Below are 18,756 nucleotides of genomic sequence, written 5' to 3' on the forward strand. Positions count from 1 at the left end.
AACACCCTGAATGTTTACCACGAAAGTAAACATGAAGCTAACCCAGGCTAATCATACGTTCGCGTTATCGTAATCTTCCATACGAAAGATTACGGTAACATGAACGTGTAAAAATTTAAAAATCAGGTCGTTTACAAGTCATTTAGCACCCGGGTCTCCACAACAAGTGGTGAGCGGTTCATTGGAAAGGGGGCTCCGTTCCAACACCCTCAATGTTGGGCTCCGTTCCAACACCCTCAATGTTTAACGTAAACTTAAAGCCAACCCAGGCTAATCGTACGTTCGCGTTATCGTAATCTTATGAATAGGATTTCTTACCTTTGTGGTGGTCAGCAGAAGGCGCCCGCACCCCTCCTTCATATTTGGCTATTATTTCTTTCTTAAATGCAATAGTTGTACGCACTACTTTTCTTTTTTCACCTGTAGCAACTGTGCCGCTTGCACTGACTTTCTTCGGAGGCATAATAAGGGGCTAAAGCACCCGTACGCCGCTCTGCATCGCACCCTAGCGTACGCACTCACGCATTACCGGCGTTCCAACTCCGATATTTTGACCGAACAGCGAAGCAGGAATTTCCCGAAATTTTTGGTGGGACACCGATTTGTTCGAACTGAGAGGCGTTCGAAAACCGAGGTTCCACTGCATATCAACTTTAGCCATATTTTCACATTGTTTTGCTAACCGTAAGAGCGCGTCATGTCTATAAGTCCAACAGCCACAAAACAACTATATCGCCATGGTGTCCAGAATGCATTCTGCCAACTTCTCAAGAAGCAGTCTATCTCCACCCTCTGATTCACTCAACATTTCCACGTCCAGAAATTTAACAAACACGCAAAAGATGAGAGAAGTAAACCACTGTCTTTCTTCAATCACAATCCCTGGTGAGCTATTTTCAGATATGGTCCATTGTCTACCAAGGGTTCTTTGAGGCTACCTGGTTCCAGCAGATACCTAGTTGATGACCCCTGATCTAAAGCCTGGAAGACCTTGGCCTTTAAAGGACCAGAATGGACCGATGAAATCAACACCTGTCTAATCGTAAAGAGTTGATCTATCGTATGGATTTTAGGACATTAAGCTACTGGTTTCATGGGAGAACAGCTCATGTCCAAGAAAATCCACTGTTGTTTCCAAAGATCAGCAAAGCTACCACGAAATAGCATGATTGTTTGTGTTGGCCTCCAACCCCCGCGGTGAGCTGCCCGTCCTCGGGCAACGTCCCGTTGCGGGCCACGTCCGTCCCGTTGCCCACCTCCTCTCGGAGTTCCTGCTGCAGCAGCCTGGAAATTAGGCTGTTGAAGCGGTTCTGTGTGGTGGAGACCACATCCGAGGACACAGTGGTCAGGTTGAGCTCACCGGGATCCAGGCATGTGCCGTTCACCTTGGCAAAAACCACCTCGCTCAGATCCAGTCCTGCCACCGACGACGGTGACGAGCAAGGAATATCCCGCACAAGGTTGTAGTTTTCCATCCATTCCTTGAGCCATTCCAGGGAACAGTCACACTCCCAGGGATTCTTAAAGAGGTAGAGGCGACCCAGGAAGTAGATGGGCTGAAACACCGGCAAGGGGAGTGTCGTCAGATTGTTGCTGTTCAGGTGAAGGGTGATGAGACTGGTCAGGTTCTCAAAGGTGCCCTCCTCAATGTATACCAGCTGGTTCCTGTCCAGGTACAGTACCTCCAGCTCCACCAGGTCACTGAACCAGGTCTTGGAGACATTGGTGAGCTGGTTCCCGCCGAGGTTAAGCATTTTGAGACGACTGAGGCCCTTAAAGGCCAACCGCGGAAGGTCTGACAGTAGGTTGTCATTGAGGTAAAAGTTCTCCAGTCGCACCAGATCCTTGAAAGACTGGTCGTGGATGACGTTGATGCGGTTGTCTTGGAGGTTTAAGTATCTGGAACGAGAAGGAAAAAGTTGAAAGGAACATTGTTTCAAGACTTTGAGGAACAAGACAGTCAAAGCAAGTCTGAGTGGTAAATTTAAAAAAAAGGAATCATGTGATGGTTACACAGAGTCAGGCTCAGATCCATTACATTTCAGAATCCTGAGAGATCCAATAATAACAATATTAGAGTTTAAGCAAATGAGGCTTATATATACAGTATACAACCTTGATGGAGTTAAAGTTGTAGCTTTAACTCAATATAGAAGCTTTGAATTTGAGGAACAGTATTATTTCCCAAACCGTGTACAGTTGGTAGTTTTTTACCAAACATTGTCATTAATTGAACCCTTGTTGTCTCATCAGCTGCACCGCTTATTCTCAGTAGGGTCGCGGGGGTGCTGGAGCCCATCCCAGCAATCATCGGGCAGTGGGCAGGGGACACCCTGAACTCGTTACCAGCCAATCGCAGGCCAGACAGACAACTCGCTCGCTCATTCACACCTAGGGACAATTTTGACCGGCCAATCCACCTGAAATGCTTGTCTTTGGAATGTGGGAGTAAACCGGAGTGCCCGTAGGAAACCCACGCAAGCACGGGGAGAACATACAAACTCCGCACAGTAAGGCCGGGAGCTGGATTTGAACCCACCAGGAGGTTCCCACGACCTCAGAACTGTGCCGCACACGCGCTAACCACTGCGCCCTCGTGCTGCCCTAACCCTTGTTGTATTTACACTAAATATGTGTAATAATGATTATGTTATGGAGACTATTTGTCACTGTTGCTATGGCGCCCAACTGGCCCCGCCCATGGGGCTCCAGCTACGGCTCGATGACAGATTTGCTTTCCGTCTATTTAAGCTCAGTGCTCTCATTTTTACTTGGTCAGTCCGTCAACGAACTTCTATGCCCCAAGACGTGGGTTACTACTAGGCCCTGTTCTTATTGGTATTTCCTGTCCGGTATTGTTCCCATTTATTTTGTCCAGTTTAATTTCGGTTTCCAGTTTTGTTTTCGTCTATTTTTGTCCTGTTTATTATTTTCTCCAGTTTTCATTCCCGTCTACTTTGTCCTGTTTATTTTCGATATGCTGTTTCATTATCTATCCTGTCTGTTCTATCCTGACTCTTCCTTTGTTAGTCCGTCAACGAACCTCTGGCCCGCAAAACGTGGGTTTTGACTCGGTCCTGTTTCCTGTTGGTATTTCCTGTCCGGTATGGTTCCCGTTTATTTTCTATCAATATCAGTTTCCAGTTTCGTTCCCGTCTAGTTTGTCCTCTTTAATTTCAATATCTTGTTTTGATATAAATCCTGTCTGTCCCGTTGTTTAATATCGGTTTCCGGTTTCGGTCCCGTCTAGTTTGTCCTGTTTAATTTCGATATTCTAATTTGATACCAATCCCGTCCTGTCCGGTATCGACCCCATCTGTCCGATATCTGCTCGGGCAATTGTTATCGATCTCATCGGCCTCTAGCCTCCTATCATCCCACGCCAGACTGCTGTCTAACATGCATGACTCCCCATTTCCCGTAAAATAAAAGGCTTGTGTGAGAAACATCGCGCATTTGGGTCCTGATCCTGCTCCGGTTCTTGACACTATTATTGTTAGAAAATAAAAATTGAGAATACAATCTTTCTGAACTTATCAGATGTGTTTTTATATTCTTGATTGTTTCCGAGGTATTCAATGTCAAAAAAGAAGCCCAAAACTTTGTACATAATAGGATTTTAAATCACGAACCCTGAGATTATTATTATTATCATGCCATGAGGCTCTTTAACTCCACCCGGGGGGTTAAAAGCCCACATTAAACCCCACCCCACATTTGCATACTACCCTATTTTTATGACAGTGTGTATTTTCCGTAGCACTATTTAATACTCTATGGCAAAACGTTATATTGGGTATTTTTGTATCCTATATCTTTTATTTTTTCATTTTTCAACACAAGGATACTGCTAGAAGTGTGAATTTCCCTACGGGGATGAACAAAGTATCTATCTAGACATCTATCTATCCATCTATCTAGACATCTATCGATCTAGACATCTATCTAGACATCTATCTGTCTAGGCATCTATCTAGCTAGACATCTATCTGTCTAGACATCTATCTAGACATCTATCTAGACATCTTATCTATCTAGCTAGACATCTATCTATCTAGACATCTATCTAAACATCAATCGATCTAGACATCTATCTAGACATCTATCGATCTAGACATCTATCTTGACATCTATCTATCTAGACATCTATCTAGACATCTATGTATCCATCTAAACATCTATCTAGACCTTTACCTATCCATCTATACATCCATCTATCTAGACATCTATCTATCCATCTATCTATCTAGGCATCTATCTATCCATCTATCTAGACATCTATCTATCTAGACATCTATCTAGACATCTTATCTATCTAGCTAGACATCTATCTATCTAGACATCTATCTAAACATCTATCGATCTAGACATCTATCTAGACATCTATCTATCTAGACATCTATCTAGACATTTATCTATCTAGACATCTATGTATCCATCTAGACATCTATCTAGACCTTTACCTATCCATCTATACATCCATCTATCTAGACACCTATCTATCTAGACATCTATCTATCCAACTATCTATCCATCTATCTAGACATCTATCTAGACATCTATCTCTCTATCTAGACATCTATCTAGACATCTATCTAGACATCTATCTAGACATCTATCTAGACATCTATCTGTCCATCTATCCAGATATCTATCTATCTAGACATCTATCTATCTAGACATCTATCTATCTATCTCTATCTAAACATCTATCTAGACATCTATCTATCTACCTAGACATCTATCTAGACATCTATCTATCTATCTATCTATTATTCTTATCAGGCGAAACACCGAGTAGTAGAAAAGTCAACCATATCAAAGGGTGATAGTAATGTGTCTCAAGTAAGTCCACAGGTAGTGATCCTACTCAGGACACAGGCCAGCTTCTAGCCAGAGACGTACTTGAGGCTTGCCAGGCCCAGCAGGGAATTGTAGGCCACAGCCTCGATCTTGCTCCTCTCCAGGTAGATGTGGGTCAGGTTCTCCATACCCCGAATAGCGCCGGGTATCCTGCGGAACTTGTTCTGGAAGCAGAGCAGCTCCTTGAGCGCCGTCTGCTCGATGAAGATGCGGTCGGGGATGTTGAAGAGATTGCAGTCGGACAGGTCCAGGCGGACCAGCTTCTTGAGGCCCGTGAAGGTGCGCGTGTGGAGGTAGCTGATGTAGTCGTTGTGTGCCATTTTCAGTTCCACCAGGTTGGAAAGACCCTGAAGTAACATAAGTTTGGACTTGCGTGAGGTTTGTCGCAGACAGTGTTGGGACTAACACATAACTCATTTTTTTCTCCTTAACGAGTACTGTAACACGTTTTTAATAACGTTTTGTTGCTCGGCTGTCATTATTAAATGGTGCGATGCTACCTTTAAAAGCAGATGTCTCATAAACCATTAGTTCTCAACTGGTTGGACTGTTAGAGGCGGCAGTGGCTCAGGAGGTAGAGCGCTCGTCTTGGGATCAAGAGATCGCAGTTCGAATCCCGGCTCCTCCGTGTTACATGTCCAAGTGTCCTTGGGTAAGACACTGAACCCCTAATACCCCTAATAAGCAGGTTAGCGCCTTACATGGCTGCACGGCCGCTATTGGGAAATGTGAAGCACACTGTAAAGCGCTTTGGGAAGTCTTGACTTGAAAAGCGCTATATAAATGCAGATCATTTCATTTCATTATTCCTATTAGGACCTTTTCACATGGGGATTTTTTTGTGCCTCAATAAAGAGAATCAACATTTGTATTTTGTATTTCCTTTGGTTGTCTCTGTTTTATATTAAAAGTGGTTTGATGATCAGAAACCTTTTGTATGTGAAACGTGTTACCTGTGGTGTTCCGCAGGGTTCAGTACTTGGCCCCCTTCTTTTCAGCATTTACATGGTGATATTATTCGCAAGTATAATATCAGTTTCCATTGCTACGCAGATGATGCTCAACTATATCTTCCGGTGGAGAAATCTGCCACACTAAACTGTGGAAATTTAGAGGCTTGCCTCACTGAGAGATGTCACTCAACTTCTTGCGCCTTAACTCTTAAAAGACCGAAATGCTAGTGATTGGTCCATCTAAATGCCGTGACTTGTTCTCAAAAACGGCTCTGAACATTGATAAATGTAATATTACCCAGGGTGATTCAGTCAAAAATTTAGGTGTCCCATTTGACCCTGATCTGTCCTTTCAAACACACGTTAAGAATATGATTAGAACTGGATTTGTTCATGCACCACTCTCCGGTCTCCCAAAGTCCAAAATCAAGAGCCTTCCGCTGGTACAAAATGCTGCAGCGAGGCTTTTAACTAAGACAAGAAAGTGATCACATGACCCCAATTTTGGCTAACCAGCATTGGCTCCCTTAAGATGTGATTTTAAAGTTCTGTTAGTATTATACCAAATCATGCATGGACTTGCTCACTCATATCTTTCAGATTTAATTTCCGCCTATGTTCCGGTTCGGAGCCTTCGCTCTGAAAATGCTGGTCTACTAGTAATCCCAAGAGCCAAGAAGAAATCCGCAGGTCTGGGAGCGTTCTCCATTCGGGCCCCGGCTGTGAAAAGTTCTTCCCCCTGAGATTCGATCTGCAACCTCAGTGGAAATGTTTAAATCTAGGCTTAAAACGCAGTTTTACTCTATAGCATATGAATAACCTATATTTTATGTTGATAATATGTGTATTACTTGCCCTCATGTCGGTTTTAGATCAGGGGATGGTGTCATAACGGTCTAGTTTGCAATAGTCTTTGATCTGTGCAGCCCTTTGAGTGTCATGTCCTGCACGGTTGTCATGGCGCTCAGCTGGCCCCGCCCCTTGACACCGGCTGAGACGCATTGGACTGATTGCTCTTGGAGTACTTCAGCGCGCCTTTTGGAACTGCCCGCTGCCAGATCATGGCTTAATCTTGTTGAAAACTTGTTCATTTCTGTTTGATCTGAGTAATGCCTAGATTGTAATTTTGCCTGCCTTTGAACCTGCTTTGTTTTGTTTTTGGTCCGTTTGTGTGTTGGACAACTTTACTTTCTCGATTAAAGTGACAGATCGTCTACGCCACAGGTGTCAAACAGGCGGCTCGCGGGCCAGATCAGGCCCGCTAAGGGATTGAATCCGACCCGCGAGACAACACTCAGAGAAGCGCAAGAGAAAAACAAGCTGCAGGTTGAAATATAATAATAATAATAATAATAATTTCCTTTGTATTGTCATTCTTTTTGTAAGAACGAAATGTCGATACACCTGACCCGTTGTAGCGAGCCGATGCAGCCGCAGCCAACAGAGGGCGCCGCCATTTTACCAATGTTATAAGTCTTAGGTATGACTCGGCCGAGGTGCGAACCAGCGACCTCCCAGTCTCAAATATGTCAACTTGATTGTTGCCAAAGCCAGGTGCCCCTCACAAAGACACTGTACTTGTATTTCTCTTTCTCTCTCTTTCTCCCTTTCTTTCTCTCTCTTTCTATTTATTTTTCTTTCTTTTTCACCCTTTTCTCCCACTCTATCTGTCACTTTGAATCTCTGTGTGTCTCTTTTTCTCTTCCTTTGTTGCGCTTTGTCTCTTTCTCTGTGTCTTTTAACTTCCTTTTTTCTTTTTCTCTCTTTTCTCTTTCTCTCTTCCTACCCTTCGTGCTTTCTTTTCTCTTTTCTCTCCTTCTGTCTTTCTATTTCTCTTTGGATTTCTATCTTCCTCTCCCTTTCTTTTCCCCTCTCTCACAACTTTTCATCTTTTGTTTCTCACGCTCTCTCCCTCTCCCTCTTTTTCTTTCTTGGTCCCACCCTCTCTCTTTTCCCTCCCTCTTTCTCTTTTATTCATCTCTTTTTCTTTCTCTTTAATCTACTAGTCCGGCCCCCGACAGAATGTTTGTTCTATCATGTGGCCCCCGAGTTAAAATGAGTTTGACACCCCTGGTCTACGCAAATGAGTTCCGACTTCCTGCTCCCCGGCCCGTTTCGTGACATTGAGACTCTTTGTGATTAAGGACATCACAAATAAACATGACCTTGACCTTGATAAACATGCAGAAAACAGGAAGGGCGGCAAATATTTTTTCACGCTACTTTCGGGTGTTTGTAATCTGTAAGGGATTACTTTTGAAATGTAACTGAAACAAATGACTTTTTTCGGTAAGGCGCCCCATCATTTTTTTTGCGATCTGACCTTAAACGCTCCAGGAGTGATGAAGGAGATGTTGTTGTGGTCCAGCGAGAGCAACTTGAGGGACGGCAGGGTACCGAAGGCCCGTTCCGACAGGAACTTCAGCCGGTTCTTCTCCAGGTTGATGGCCGAGGCCTCGCAGGGAAACTCCCTGGGCAGCTCGGTGAGGCCGGAGCGGTCGCACAGGACGCTGCAGCTCTTTTCTTGCGTGCAGGAACAGGACTGCGGGCAGGCCCGTGCGCACGCCCAACGGGACAGCGCCCCCCGGTGGAACAGGCACAGCATGAAGACTGGAAGGAGTCAAAGCCGGAGTAGAAAGGGATTTCAGTATGTTGCTTTTACACAGGGGTTGGCTTTCTGGGATTATCTGTCATTGATTGATTCATTTTCATTGATGAAATAGCTAAAAATCAGTCTAGTACAGCCATGTAAAACGTAAGGCCCGCGGGCCAGATCCGGACCGTTTGTATGATATAATACGGCCCGCCATATATGTCAAAAAGAGTTCAGGGGTCAGGAAACTATGGCTCTTTCCATGGGTACATATGGCTCAGAGATAAAATATCCATCCATCCATCCATCCATCCATTATCTGCACCGCTTATCCTCAGTAGGGTCTCGGGGGTGCTGGAGCCCATCCCAACTATCTCCAGGCAGTGGGCAGGGGACACCCTCAACTGTCGCAGGGCACACAGGGACAGACAATTTGCTCGCTCATTCACACCTAGGGACAATTTGGACCGGCCAATGAACCTGACATGCATGTTTTTTGGAATGTGGGAGGAAACCGGAGTGCCCGGAGGAAACCCACGCAAGCACGGGGAGAACATGCAAACTCCGCACAGGAAGGTTGGTAGCTGGATTTGAACCCATGACCTCAGAACTGTGCCGCACACGGGCTAACCACCGCGCCGCCGTGCCTGAGATAAAATATATGTTATGCAAATACTTATTGTAAAGTTAGACAAATGAAGAACCGGTTTAGGCTAGTACATACTGTATATAGGACACAATTTTAACTACAGTTTACAGTTGCGGTGTCATACCAACCTAAAACTAAACAATCCCTTTATCTCATCTCATTAGCTGCACCGCTTATCCTCAGTAGGGTCGCGGGGGTGCTGGAGCCCATCCCAGCAATCATCGGGCAGTGGGCAGGGGACACCCTGAACTGGTTGCCAGCCATTCGCAGGGCACACGGGGACAGACGACTCACTCGCTCATTCACACCTAGGGACAATTTGGACCGACCAATTCACCTGAAATGCATGTTTTTGGAATGTGGGAGGAAACCGGAGTGCCCGGAGGAAAACCACGCAAGCACGGGGAGAACATACAAACTCCGCACAGGGAGTCTGGAGCTGGATTTGAACCCGCGCAGGAGGTTCCCATGACTTGAACTGTGCCGCACATGCGCTAACCACTGCACCGCCGTGCTGCCCACAATCCCTTTATATGGAAGCTTATTAAACAATCCATGTTCATTGTTGAGACACTTTATGCTGAAAAGCTACACAACAAACTTTAATTACCCAAAAGCTCTAGCAAAGCATCTAGAGCATTTTGATTGGGTGAGCAGTAGGATTTGGGTGGACCTATACACAGAGCGTGCACACTCCTCCACGCCCAGCGCTGGTATCCTCGTTTGCAGTATTTTGTGACATTTTAACAAAAGAACTTTGCTAGCACCTAGTTTTGAAACCGTTGTTTAGGACAAAAATGAGCTTCAACACTCTTAAGTGACTGCAGGAGGGAGACACATTTTTAGTGGTTTATTTATATTCATATGAGATACTGGCTCACTATTATTACTTTGTATATTAATTCAAATCATCAACTATCACTCAGTCTTAAAATATTTGGTGTTACTTTCCAAATATATATATATATATTTATGTTTTTATGGATCTTTGGGTGAACCCAAACCCTGCTCTTGGTCATTTCTATCAAAAGCTATGTTTTTTTTCTTGCATGAATACATATTTCATTGTACCCTTTTTTGGCGCAATCTGAAGGAAGCAATGACGCTTCATAGGACAATGCCATACAAACCAATGCCAGCTGTCGTTAGTTACGAGGGAAAGAAAGAAATGCAATGGCAAAGCCACCAGAGAACAGTGACAGTCATTTTCTGTTGAGAAACATGGCAACAACTTCAAGCATTTACAAGCACTTTACCCAAAATTTGAGCACTTTTCAACCCTTGAAAATAAATCATTAAAATCATAGCATTTTCAAGGATTTCAAGCACCCATACAAACCCTAAATGTAAATACAACTTTGTAATTATTATAAATAACAAAATAAGCACAGTCAACTACTAAAACATTGTTTTTTAAGGACACTGATCATGTTAATGCTTTCTCATGCTAGGTAGAAATCAAATTTCCTAGAAAATTACCATGACCCACCAGTGGCAAGCTATTTTCAGAAGCAGTGCGCGGGCTACTCGGGTCCTTTAGGGTGCTATGTAGTATGCGTGAACCCATTGGATGATTTAATCCGTCCCGCCATAAATTTCTAAGTATGTAAAAAAAAGCAAGTCTCTAGGTCATTTCTATCAAAACTTTTGATTTTTTCTTTTAAATAAATGCTCTCTCCGGCCACTAGAGGGCAGTGCTGGGTTTGTATAGGTGTAAAACTGCATTCATTCAACTCCTTAGATAAACCAGGTAACATTCAATGCCAAACATGAGAATTATTTTTCCGTGTTGGTAGCTTAATAGTTAGCTAGAAAGGTTAACAGATAAACAAGATAGATAGTTGGATAAAATAGCAAAAAAACAACTAAATAACAAAGCTAGATAGATAGCTAGAAAGGAGGCCAACATTTTGCCTAATAACCAGCAAAATAGGTCACTTGTTAGCTGGATAGCTTGCCAAATAGCTAAAAAAGGTAGATTGATAGTAGCTAAAAAGGTAAACGGGTAAACAAACTAAAAATGAATGAGATAGCTTGCTAGGAGTAAAAAGCCAAATAAATAATCAGATAGAAATTTAAAAGAGCTAGATGGCCAGAAATTTAGATAGCCATATATTTAGCTTGATAACTAGCAAATAAAGGTAAAATGTTAGCTAGATAGCATACAAAAAAATGTAAAAAGCCAGGTAGATACCTTGTTAACTGGCTAAAAAAAAGGTTGCTTGATAGTTTGCTAGAAAGGTAAACGGGTAAACAAACTAAAAATGAGCTAGATGTCTAGCTAAAAGGGTAAAAAGCCAACTAAATAAACAGATAGAAAGCTAAAAAAGCTAGATAGATAGCTAGAAAGGAGGCCAAAATTTAACTTGATAACTAGCAAAAAAATGTCAAGTGTAAGCTAAATAGCATGCGGAAAAAAATAAAAAAGCTAGCTAAATAGCTTGCTAAACAGCTAAATAGGTATCTTGATTGTTAGATAGAATGGTAAATAACCAGATAAAAAGCTAAAAAGGCCAAATAGCTAGCTAGAAAGAAGGCAAAAAAGTTTAGCATGCTAACTAGCAAAAAAGGTCAAATGTTAGCTTCATAGCATGCAAAAAATATTAAAAGCTAGCTAGATAGCTTGCTAAATAGCTAAAAATGTAGCTTGATAGTCAGCTTGAAAGGTGAAACCGGTAAACCAACTAAAATGAGCTACATATCTAGCTAAAAAAGTAAAAAGCCAACTAAATAACCGGATGGAAAGCTAAAAAAGCTAAATAGCTAGCTAGAAAGGAGGTCAAAATTTTAGCTTGATAACTAGCAAAAAAAAGGGTCAAATCCTAGATATCCTGCAAAAAAATGTAAAAACCTAGCTTATAAAAGGAGGGAAGATAGCTAGCTCTAAAACTAAAAAGGTAGCCAGATAGCTAGCTAAAAAAACTGCACAATATTTTCTCATTCACTTTATAAAACTTATAAATTTGAATTTTGTTGTATTTTTTGTAAACTAAATTAATAGAAAAGTATAATATATTTAATACATGAGTATATTCTCATTTTATTCTCTTAATTAATTGTATACAAATAATTAACAGTACCTGAAGAGTCCATGAAGGCCATAACCATAAGTAATGTATTTCAATTTCTAAAAAATATAACCTATCACGTTTTCACTATGTTATTACCAAGTTTATTATTAAAAATAAGTTTAAAAAATATATATTTTTACTAGAAAATCACAATGACCCAGCACTGGTGAGCTATTCTCAGAACATCATAACTGTCCTTAGGGGGCACGTTGGGGACAACAGGTTTTATATATTTTTCCCTCGTATTCGAATCAACATTTGTTTGTTCTTTACCAAATAAAAGATGTTCGCACCACAATGTCGCACAAAATATTACACACTGTCCCTTTAAGTCCCCCCCCCCTCTTTTCAACCTACCAGTGAAAGCGATGAACGCCATGACTGACGATCAGGGGGATGCCAGGATTAGCGCAGCTCTGAAATCACACAGGAAAGAAAACACGGCAACCAAATAGAAGGATCAAACTTTATGGTGTGAAGGAACTACCGTGTTTATTCATGCGAAACACCGTCGACTAACTTTTGATAAAAATTTTGGTATGTAACTAAACATTGTAAGTGACAAATGTTGAAACTTGCAGCCATGATTAAAATGATTTATTGTAAACTATAAAACACAGTACCAATTTAAAATGAACAATGCATTTATTAGTTCTTGAAAGTTCAATCAATCATCAAATACACCTTGACTTTTATGTTTCAGGATGATTTTTTTTTATACGTTCTCTCACATTCGTCTCTGGAACCGCAACCCAGGTTCGTTTCCGGTTGCATCCAAAGTTTTACGACTGATCTTTTTGGAGAGAACGTCGTTGGGCGTCGCCCCAAAATATACGCAGAGAGGAGATATGGCAAAGAGGGAACGCTCCCTTATCGTTTCTCTTTTCATGTCGGCATTTATAGTGTGTTCAAAACAAACTATGGTTTTTTCTAGCCGGTTTGCTCAGCATAACAGCTTGTAACTTCCTGCGATAATATCCTGCCAAATGTCTGCACACAGTAGGCTACTTTCAACTCCAAGGCTGCTGACTTACAGTTAATCCACAACAATCTACCATTACACAAATACGGTAAAACACCGTGAAACCTCCTGTATAATAGTATCCAAACTTTGAGCGTTTCCCATGCTTTTTTAGGTTTATTTATATTTTTCAGGTCAACTTTCTGTGATCACCATTTAACAATCGTCTCTGGTACCATGAGTAAAATAGTGTGATACTGAGAGCAGATCTAATGCCCTTTCCTGTCATTTACAGAACTCGTTGGACTACTGATTAGGATTCAGCACTTTTATTGCCGCAACCCGGGTTCGATTCCCTTTGCACCCAAAGCTTTGCAGTTGTGGTCAGTTATGTTTTTCGGGTGATCATCTATTGCAGGTGTACGGTAAAACACTGATACCTCATGTATTAGAGCACCCGAACTTTGAAGGTTTCCCTCTGCATGTTTTTTTGCGTTTATTCATTTTTCAGGTCGACTTTCTGTTTTCACAGTTTTCTAACATTTGTTTCTGGTACCATGAGTAAAATAGTGTGATAATGACATAGAATCTAATGCCTTTTCCTGTCATCTGCTACACACTCCTTTTTTTTTTTTTCAGCTACACAATAAGCAGAGACCTGGATTTCAGTTATATATTCCCTTACGGGTTAATTTGACCCGAAGGCAATCTCTGTAACGTTTTTTTGTACATTTCTGGGTTTTTTTAGTGTTAGGGTCGATTTAGAAAAAAATCATGAAATTTGCAGATAACAGGAAAAAGGCAGTAGATTTTATCTATTTATCACACTATCTTACTCATGGTACCAGAGACAAATGTTAAATGACATAATTTAGGTGAGTTTTGGGGGTCATTTTGACCCGAAAGACATGAGCAGGAGGGTTAATTCACGCAAACCACCGCAAACACCTCATTCACTTTGGTTCCACAGAGAGACTGAGGAGATCATTTCTCCCTCATGCCACGAGGCTCTTTAACTCCACCCGGGGGAGTAAAAGCCCACATTAAACCCCAACCCCACATTTGCATATTACCCTATTTTATTACAGTGTGTATTTTCCGTAGCACTATTTAAATACTCTATAGCAAAACGTTATATTGGGTATTTTTGTATTCTATATCTTTTATTTTTTAACACGAGTGTAACTTACTGTAAGTGTAAGTTTCCCTACGGGGATGAATAAAGTATCTATCTTGACATCTATCTATCTATCTAGACATCTATCTAGACCACATGTGTCAAACAGGCGGCCCGCGGGCCAAATCAGGTCCGCCAAGGGATTGAATCCGGCCCGCCAGACAACACTCAGAGAAGCGCAAGAGAAAAACAAGCTGCAGGTTGAAATATGTCCACTTGATGTTGCCAAAGCCAGGTGCCTCTCACAAAGACACTGTACATGTATTTATTTCTCTCTCTCTCGCTCTCTCTCTTTTCCACCCCTTTTCTCCCACTCTGTCTCTGTTTCTTTCACTCTCTGTGTCTCTCTTTTTCTCTTCCTTTGTTGCTCTTTGTCTCTTTCTCTCTCTGTGTCTTTTAACCTCTTTTGCTCTAACTTCCTTTTCTCTCTGTTCTCTTTCTGTCATCCTACCCTTTGCGCTTTCTTTTCTCTTTTCTCTCCTGTCTTTCTATTTCTCTCTGGATTTCTTTCTTCCTCTCCCTTTCTTTTCCCCCTCTCTCACGACTTTTTATCCTTCGTTTCTCACACTCTCTCCCTCTCTCTCTTATTCTTTCCCTCTCTCCTTTTCCCTCCCTCTTTCTCTTATTTCTTTATCCCTCCTTTTCTTTCTCTTGAATCTATTAGTCCGGCCCCCGACAGAATGTTTGTTCTATCGTGTGGCCCCCGAGTTCAAATGAGTTTCACACCCCTAGCTATCTATCTAGACATCTATCTATATCCCACAGTCTCTCTTAAGCATTTCTCCTGGGATCTACACGATTCATCTACACAGGTGTCAAACAGGCGGCCCGTGGGCCAGATCAGGCCCGCTAAGGGATTGAATCCGGCCCGCGAGACAAAGCTGAGGGAAGCGCAAGAGAAAAACGAGCTGCAGGTTGAAATATGTCCACTTGATGTTGCCAAAGCCAGGCGCCTCTCACAAAGGCTGTACTTGTATTACTTTCTTTCTCTCTCTCTCTCTCTCTCTTTCACTCTAACTCTCATCCTCCCTTTTTCTCTCATCTTCTATCTCTCTCTCTCTTTCACTCTCCCTGTCTATCTTTTTCTTTCTTTGTTCCTCTTCTTCTCTTTCTCTATCTGTGTCTTTTTACCTTCTTTGGCTCTCCCTACCTTTTATTCCTTTTCTCTCTCTCTCTTGCATCAACCTCCTCTTTCTCCTCTACTCTGTTTCTCTCCTTCTCTCTTTCTATTTTTGTCTCTTTTGTTTAACATTCTCTGTCTCTCTGTCTCTCTCCTTTATCTCTCTCTCATTTTCTCCCTTTCTCTCTTTCTTTGTCCCACCCTTTTCTCTTGTTCTCTCCCTCTCTTTTTCTTTCTCCTCAATCTACTAGTCTTTCTTTCTCTTTTTCTTTCTTTCGTTGTTTCTTTTTTCTTTCTGTCTCTTTCTTTTTTCTCTCTCCATCTTTTCTTTTCATTCTTCCTTTCTTTCTTTTTTTTCTTTCCATCTCTCCTTTTCATTATTCCTACCTGATTAGTCCGGCCCCTGAGAGAATGTTTGTTCAATCTTGTGGCCCCCGAGTTAAAATGAGTTTGACACCCCTGATCTAGGTCACCTTTTTAAATAAATTCACATAAGAAAGTTCCAGATGTTACCTGTAGTGTTTTCCTGACGGTTGCATCCAACGAAAAGGATCAAAATTCAGCATGCAAACACACGTCCGGACGTCCATGATGTTGCAGCTTCAATCTGGTTTCACAGGAAAAAACTCTTCCACTCATGTCATATCTGCACACACGCGCGCGCACGCTCCCGTGCATGGAGCGAATCTCTTAATGGCGAGCAAATCCCCCTGAATGTTCTGATGCGTGGAAATGGAAGCAGGATTACTGAAGTCAAGTGAACGAGGCTGTGTCCACTTGGGAACATATTGGCACACGTGCGCAAAACGCAAACGTGCACGCTGGACTCGAAGTTAGGAATGAAAAGCAGGTTTTTGCAGATGTGCGCAGCAGATTTAGGTACCCTGCGTACCCCCCTAAGAAGTTTTTGTCTTAGTGACACATTTACTGGAAACAGACACAAAACTCTATATAAATCTGCTGCCTGCTACTGTCCATGACATAGACATGTGTCAAAGTCCCGGCCCGCGGGCTACGTCCGGCCCGCCGAGTGATCACATCCGGCCCGCAAGACCTCATCTCATCTCATCAGCTGCACCGCTTATCCTCAGTAGGGTCGCGGGGATGCTGGAGCCCATCCCAACAATCATCGGGCAGTGGGCAGGGGACACCCTGGACTGGTTGCCAGCCAATCGCAGGGCACACGGGGACGGACAACTCACTCGCTCAGTCACACCTAGGGACAATTTGGACCGGTCAATTCACCTGAAATGCATGTTTTTGGAATGTGGGAGGAAACCGGAGTGCTCGGAGGAAACCCACGCAAGCACGGGGAGAACATACAAACTCCGCACAGGAAGTCTGGAGCTGGATTTGAACCCACACAGGAGGTTCCCAAGACCTTAGAACTATGCCGCACACGCGCTAACCACTGCGCCGCCGTGCTGCCCACAACCAGACATCATTAACACAATTGTAACAAGAGTCAATTCTATTTCAAATGTCTCATCTCATCTCATTAGCTGCACCGCTTATCCTCAGTAGGGTCGCGGGGGTGCTGGAGTCCATCCCAACAATCATCGGGCAGTGGGCAGGGGACACCCTGGACTGGTTGCCAGCCAATTGCAGGGCACACTGGGACGGACAACTCACTCGCTCAGTCACACCTAGGGACAATTTGGACCGGCCAATCCACCCGAAATGCATGTCTTTGGAATGTGGGAGGAAACCAGAGTGCCCGGAGGAAACCCACGCAAGCACGGGGAGAACATACAAACTCCGCACAGGAAGTCTGGAGCTGGATTTGAACCCACGACAGGTTCCCGAGACATGAACTGTGCCGCACAAGCGCTAACCACTGCGCCGCCGTGCTGCCCCGCCCGCAAGACCATTTTACATTATTGTTATTAATGGCCCGTTCTCCATCTCGTTCAAAATTTGAACCATTGATCCTGTTCAGGTGGGGGGGGGGAATTCGTAAGGTTTATTGTTATATACAGTGGAACCTGGGTTTTCGAACGCCTCTCAGTTCGAACAAATCGGTTCTCGACCCAAAATTTGGATAAATTCCTGCTTCGCTTTTCGTTCAAAAAATCGGAGTTCGAACGCCGGTACGCCAGGGGCGATGCTGAGCGGCGTACGAGTGTAGATTGCCCCCACCCCTCCTGAAGAACTGTTGTCACGCCAACGCGCACTCCTTCTCTGCTTTCGTTTTTCAAAAGCGGTGAAGGGAGTGTTTTAACCCCTAATTATGCCTCGGAAGAAGGTTGGTGCAAGCAGCAAAGTTGCTACAGGTGAAAAAAGAGGAGTAGTGCGTACAACTATTGCATTTAAGAAAGAAATAATAGCAAAATATGAAGAATGTGTGCGAGTTTCCCTTCTTTCAGGAATACAGCACGGCTTCTGCCGACCGGTAAGAAATCCTATTCATAATTCTTTTCTTTATCCTTTAACCGCTCACCACTTGTTGTGGAGACCCGGGTGCTAAATGACGTGTAAACGACCTGATTTTTTTATTTTTACACGTTCATGTTACACGCTAACTCGAACGTACGATTAGCCCGGGTTAGCTTCATGTTTACTTCCGTGGTAAACATTTAATAATAATATAATAATAATAATAATTTCCTTGTATTGTCATTCTGTGTAACAATGTACACAGAACGAAATGTCGATTGCACCTGACCCGTTGTAGCGAGCCGATGCAGCCGCAGCCAACAGAGGGCGCCGCCGACCACTTTTTAAGTCTTAGGAATGACTCGGCCGGGGCGCGAACCACCGACCTCCCAGTCTCAAAGCGGGCGCCTTACCATCTAGGCTTAGGGTGTTGGAACGGATTAAAACAATTTTACATTACTTTTAATGAGAAAAAACGACTTCGGTGATCGTACCAATCGGTTTTCGTACAAAGAAATGGAACGGATTATGGTCGAGGACCGAGGTTCCACTGTATTCTTTATCAATTATCCATTATCCGTTATAATACGCTACAAAGCCATGAGGCCGAGACATTTGCTCTCAGCCAAGAGGCTGAGTCAAGGTCCTAGCCACAGATCTATCAGTGCTATTGTATCGTTCCCGGTTGTACACGCAAGGGCAAACCTAAACCGGATTCCAAAACATACTGAATACTTTTCAGAATATATAGGGCGCGTTTTCACTACGATTTAGTCAAGGTGCCACGTTTTTACAAAATAAATGCTTGCATCTGGTTTTGAAACCAATATGTATGAAAAAAAAGGGTCAAAATGAGTTTAACCGATCTTGAGTAATTGCAAGAAAGAAACAAGTTGAAGTGGTATGTTTGTTGATTTTGGGACACGGGTTCTGGCATTATTCTCTTTTCATCATTTTTATCAAATCATCAAAAATAAATGTGCTGAAGACTGA

The 18,756-nt window shown here is 42.8% G+C and overlaps 1 protein-coding gene across 1 annotated transcript; it reads right to left on the reverse strand.

Annotated features, from left to right (window-relative positions):
* Nucleotides 1-554: 554 nt before the first annotated feature.
* Nucleotides 555-15,998, reverse strand: nyx (nyctalopin). Its single transcript, XM_088352684.1, has 5 exons — nucleotides 15,901-15,998; nucleotides 12,487-12,545; nucleotides 8,140-8,426; nucleotides 4,906-5,210; nucleotides 555-1,899 (listed from the first exon to the last, which is right to left on the reverse strand). Exons 2-5 carry the CDS (start codon nucleotides 12,506-12,508, stop codon nucleotides 1,107-1,109), a joined length of 1,407 nt encoding a protein of 468 aa, XP_088208810.1. The 5' UTR covers nucleotides 12,509-12,545; nucleotides 15,901-15,998; the 3' UTR covers nucleotides 555-1,106.
* Between the last annotated feature and the right edge of the window lie 2,758 nt (nucleotides 15,999-18,756).

Source organism: Urocampus carinirostris, chromosome 14 (genome assembly GCF_059441175.1).
Source record: "Urocampus carinirostris isolate Australia breed hairy pipefish chromosome 14, RoL_Ucar_1.0, whole genome shotgun sequence".
Classification (NCBI taxonomy): Eukaryota; Metazoa; Chordata; class Actinopteri; order Syngnathiformes; family Syngnathidae; genus Urocampus; species Urocampus carinirostris.

Bases quoted from the DNA above. Each gene is read 5' to 3' on its own strand.
- nyx (XM_088352684.1), bottom strand. From the start codon at position 12,508: ATGGCGTTCATCGCTTTCACTG. The intron at 8,427-12,486 runs GTAGGTTGAAAA...GACTCCTTCCAG, and splicing joins GGCGTTCATCGCTTTCACTG to TCTTCATGCTGTGCCTGTTC. The intron at 5,211-8,139 runs GTCAGATCGCAA...ATGTTACTTCAG, and splicing joins TCACTCCTGGAGCGTTTAAG to GGTCTTTCCAACCTGGTGGA.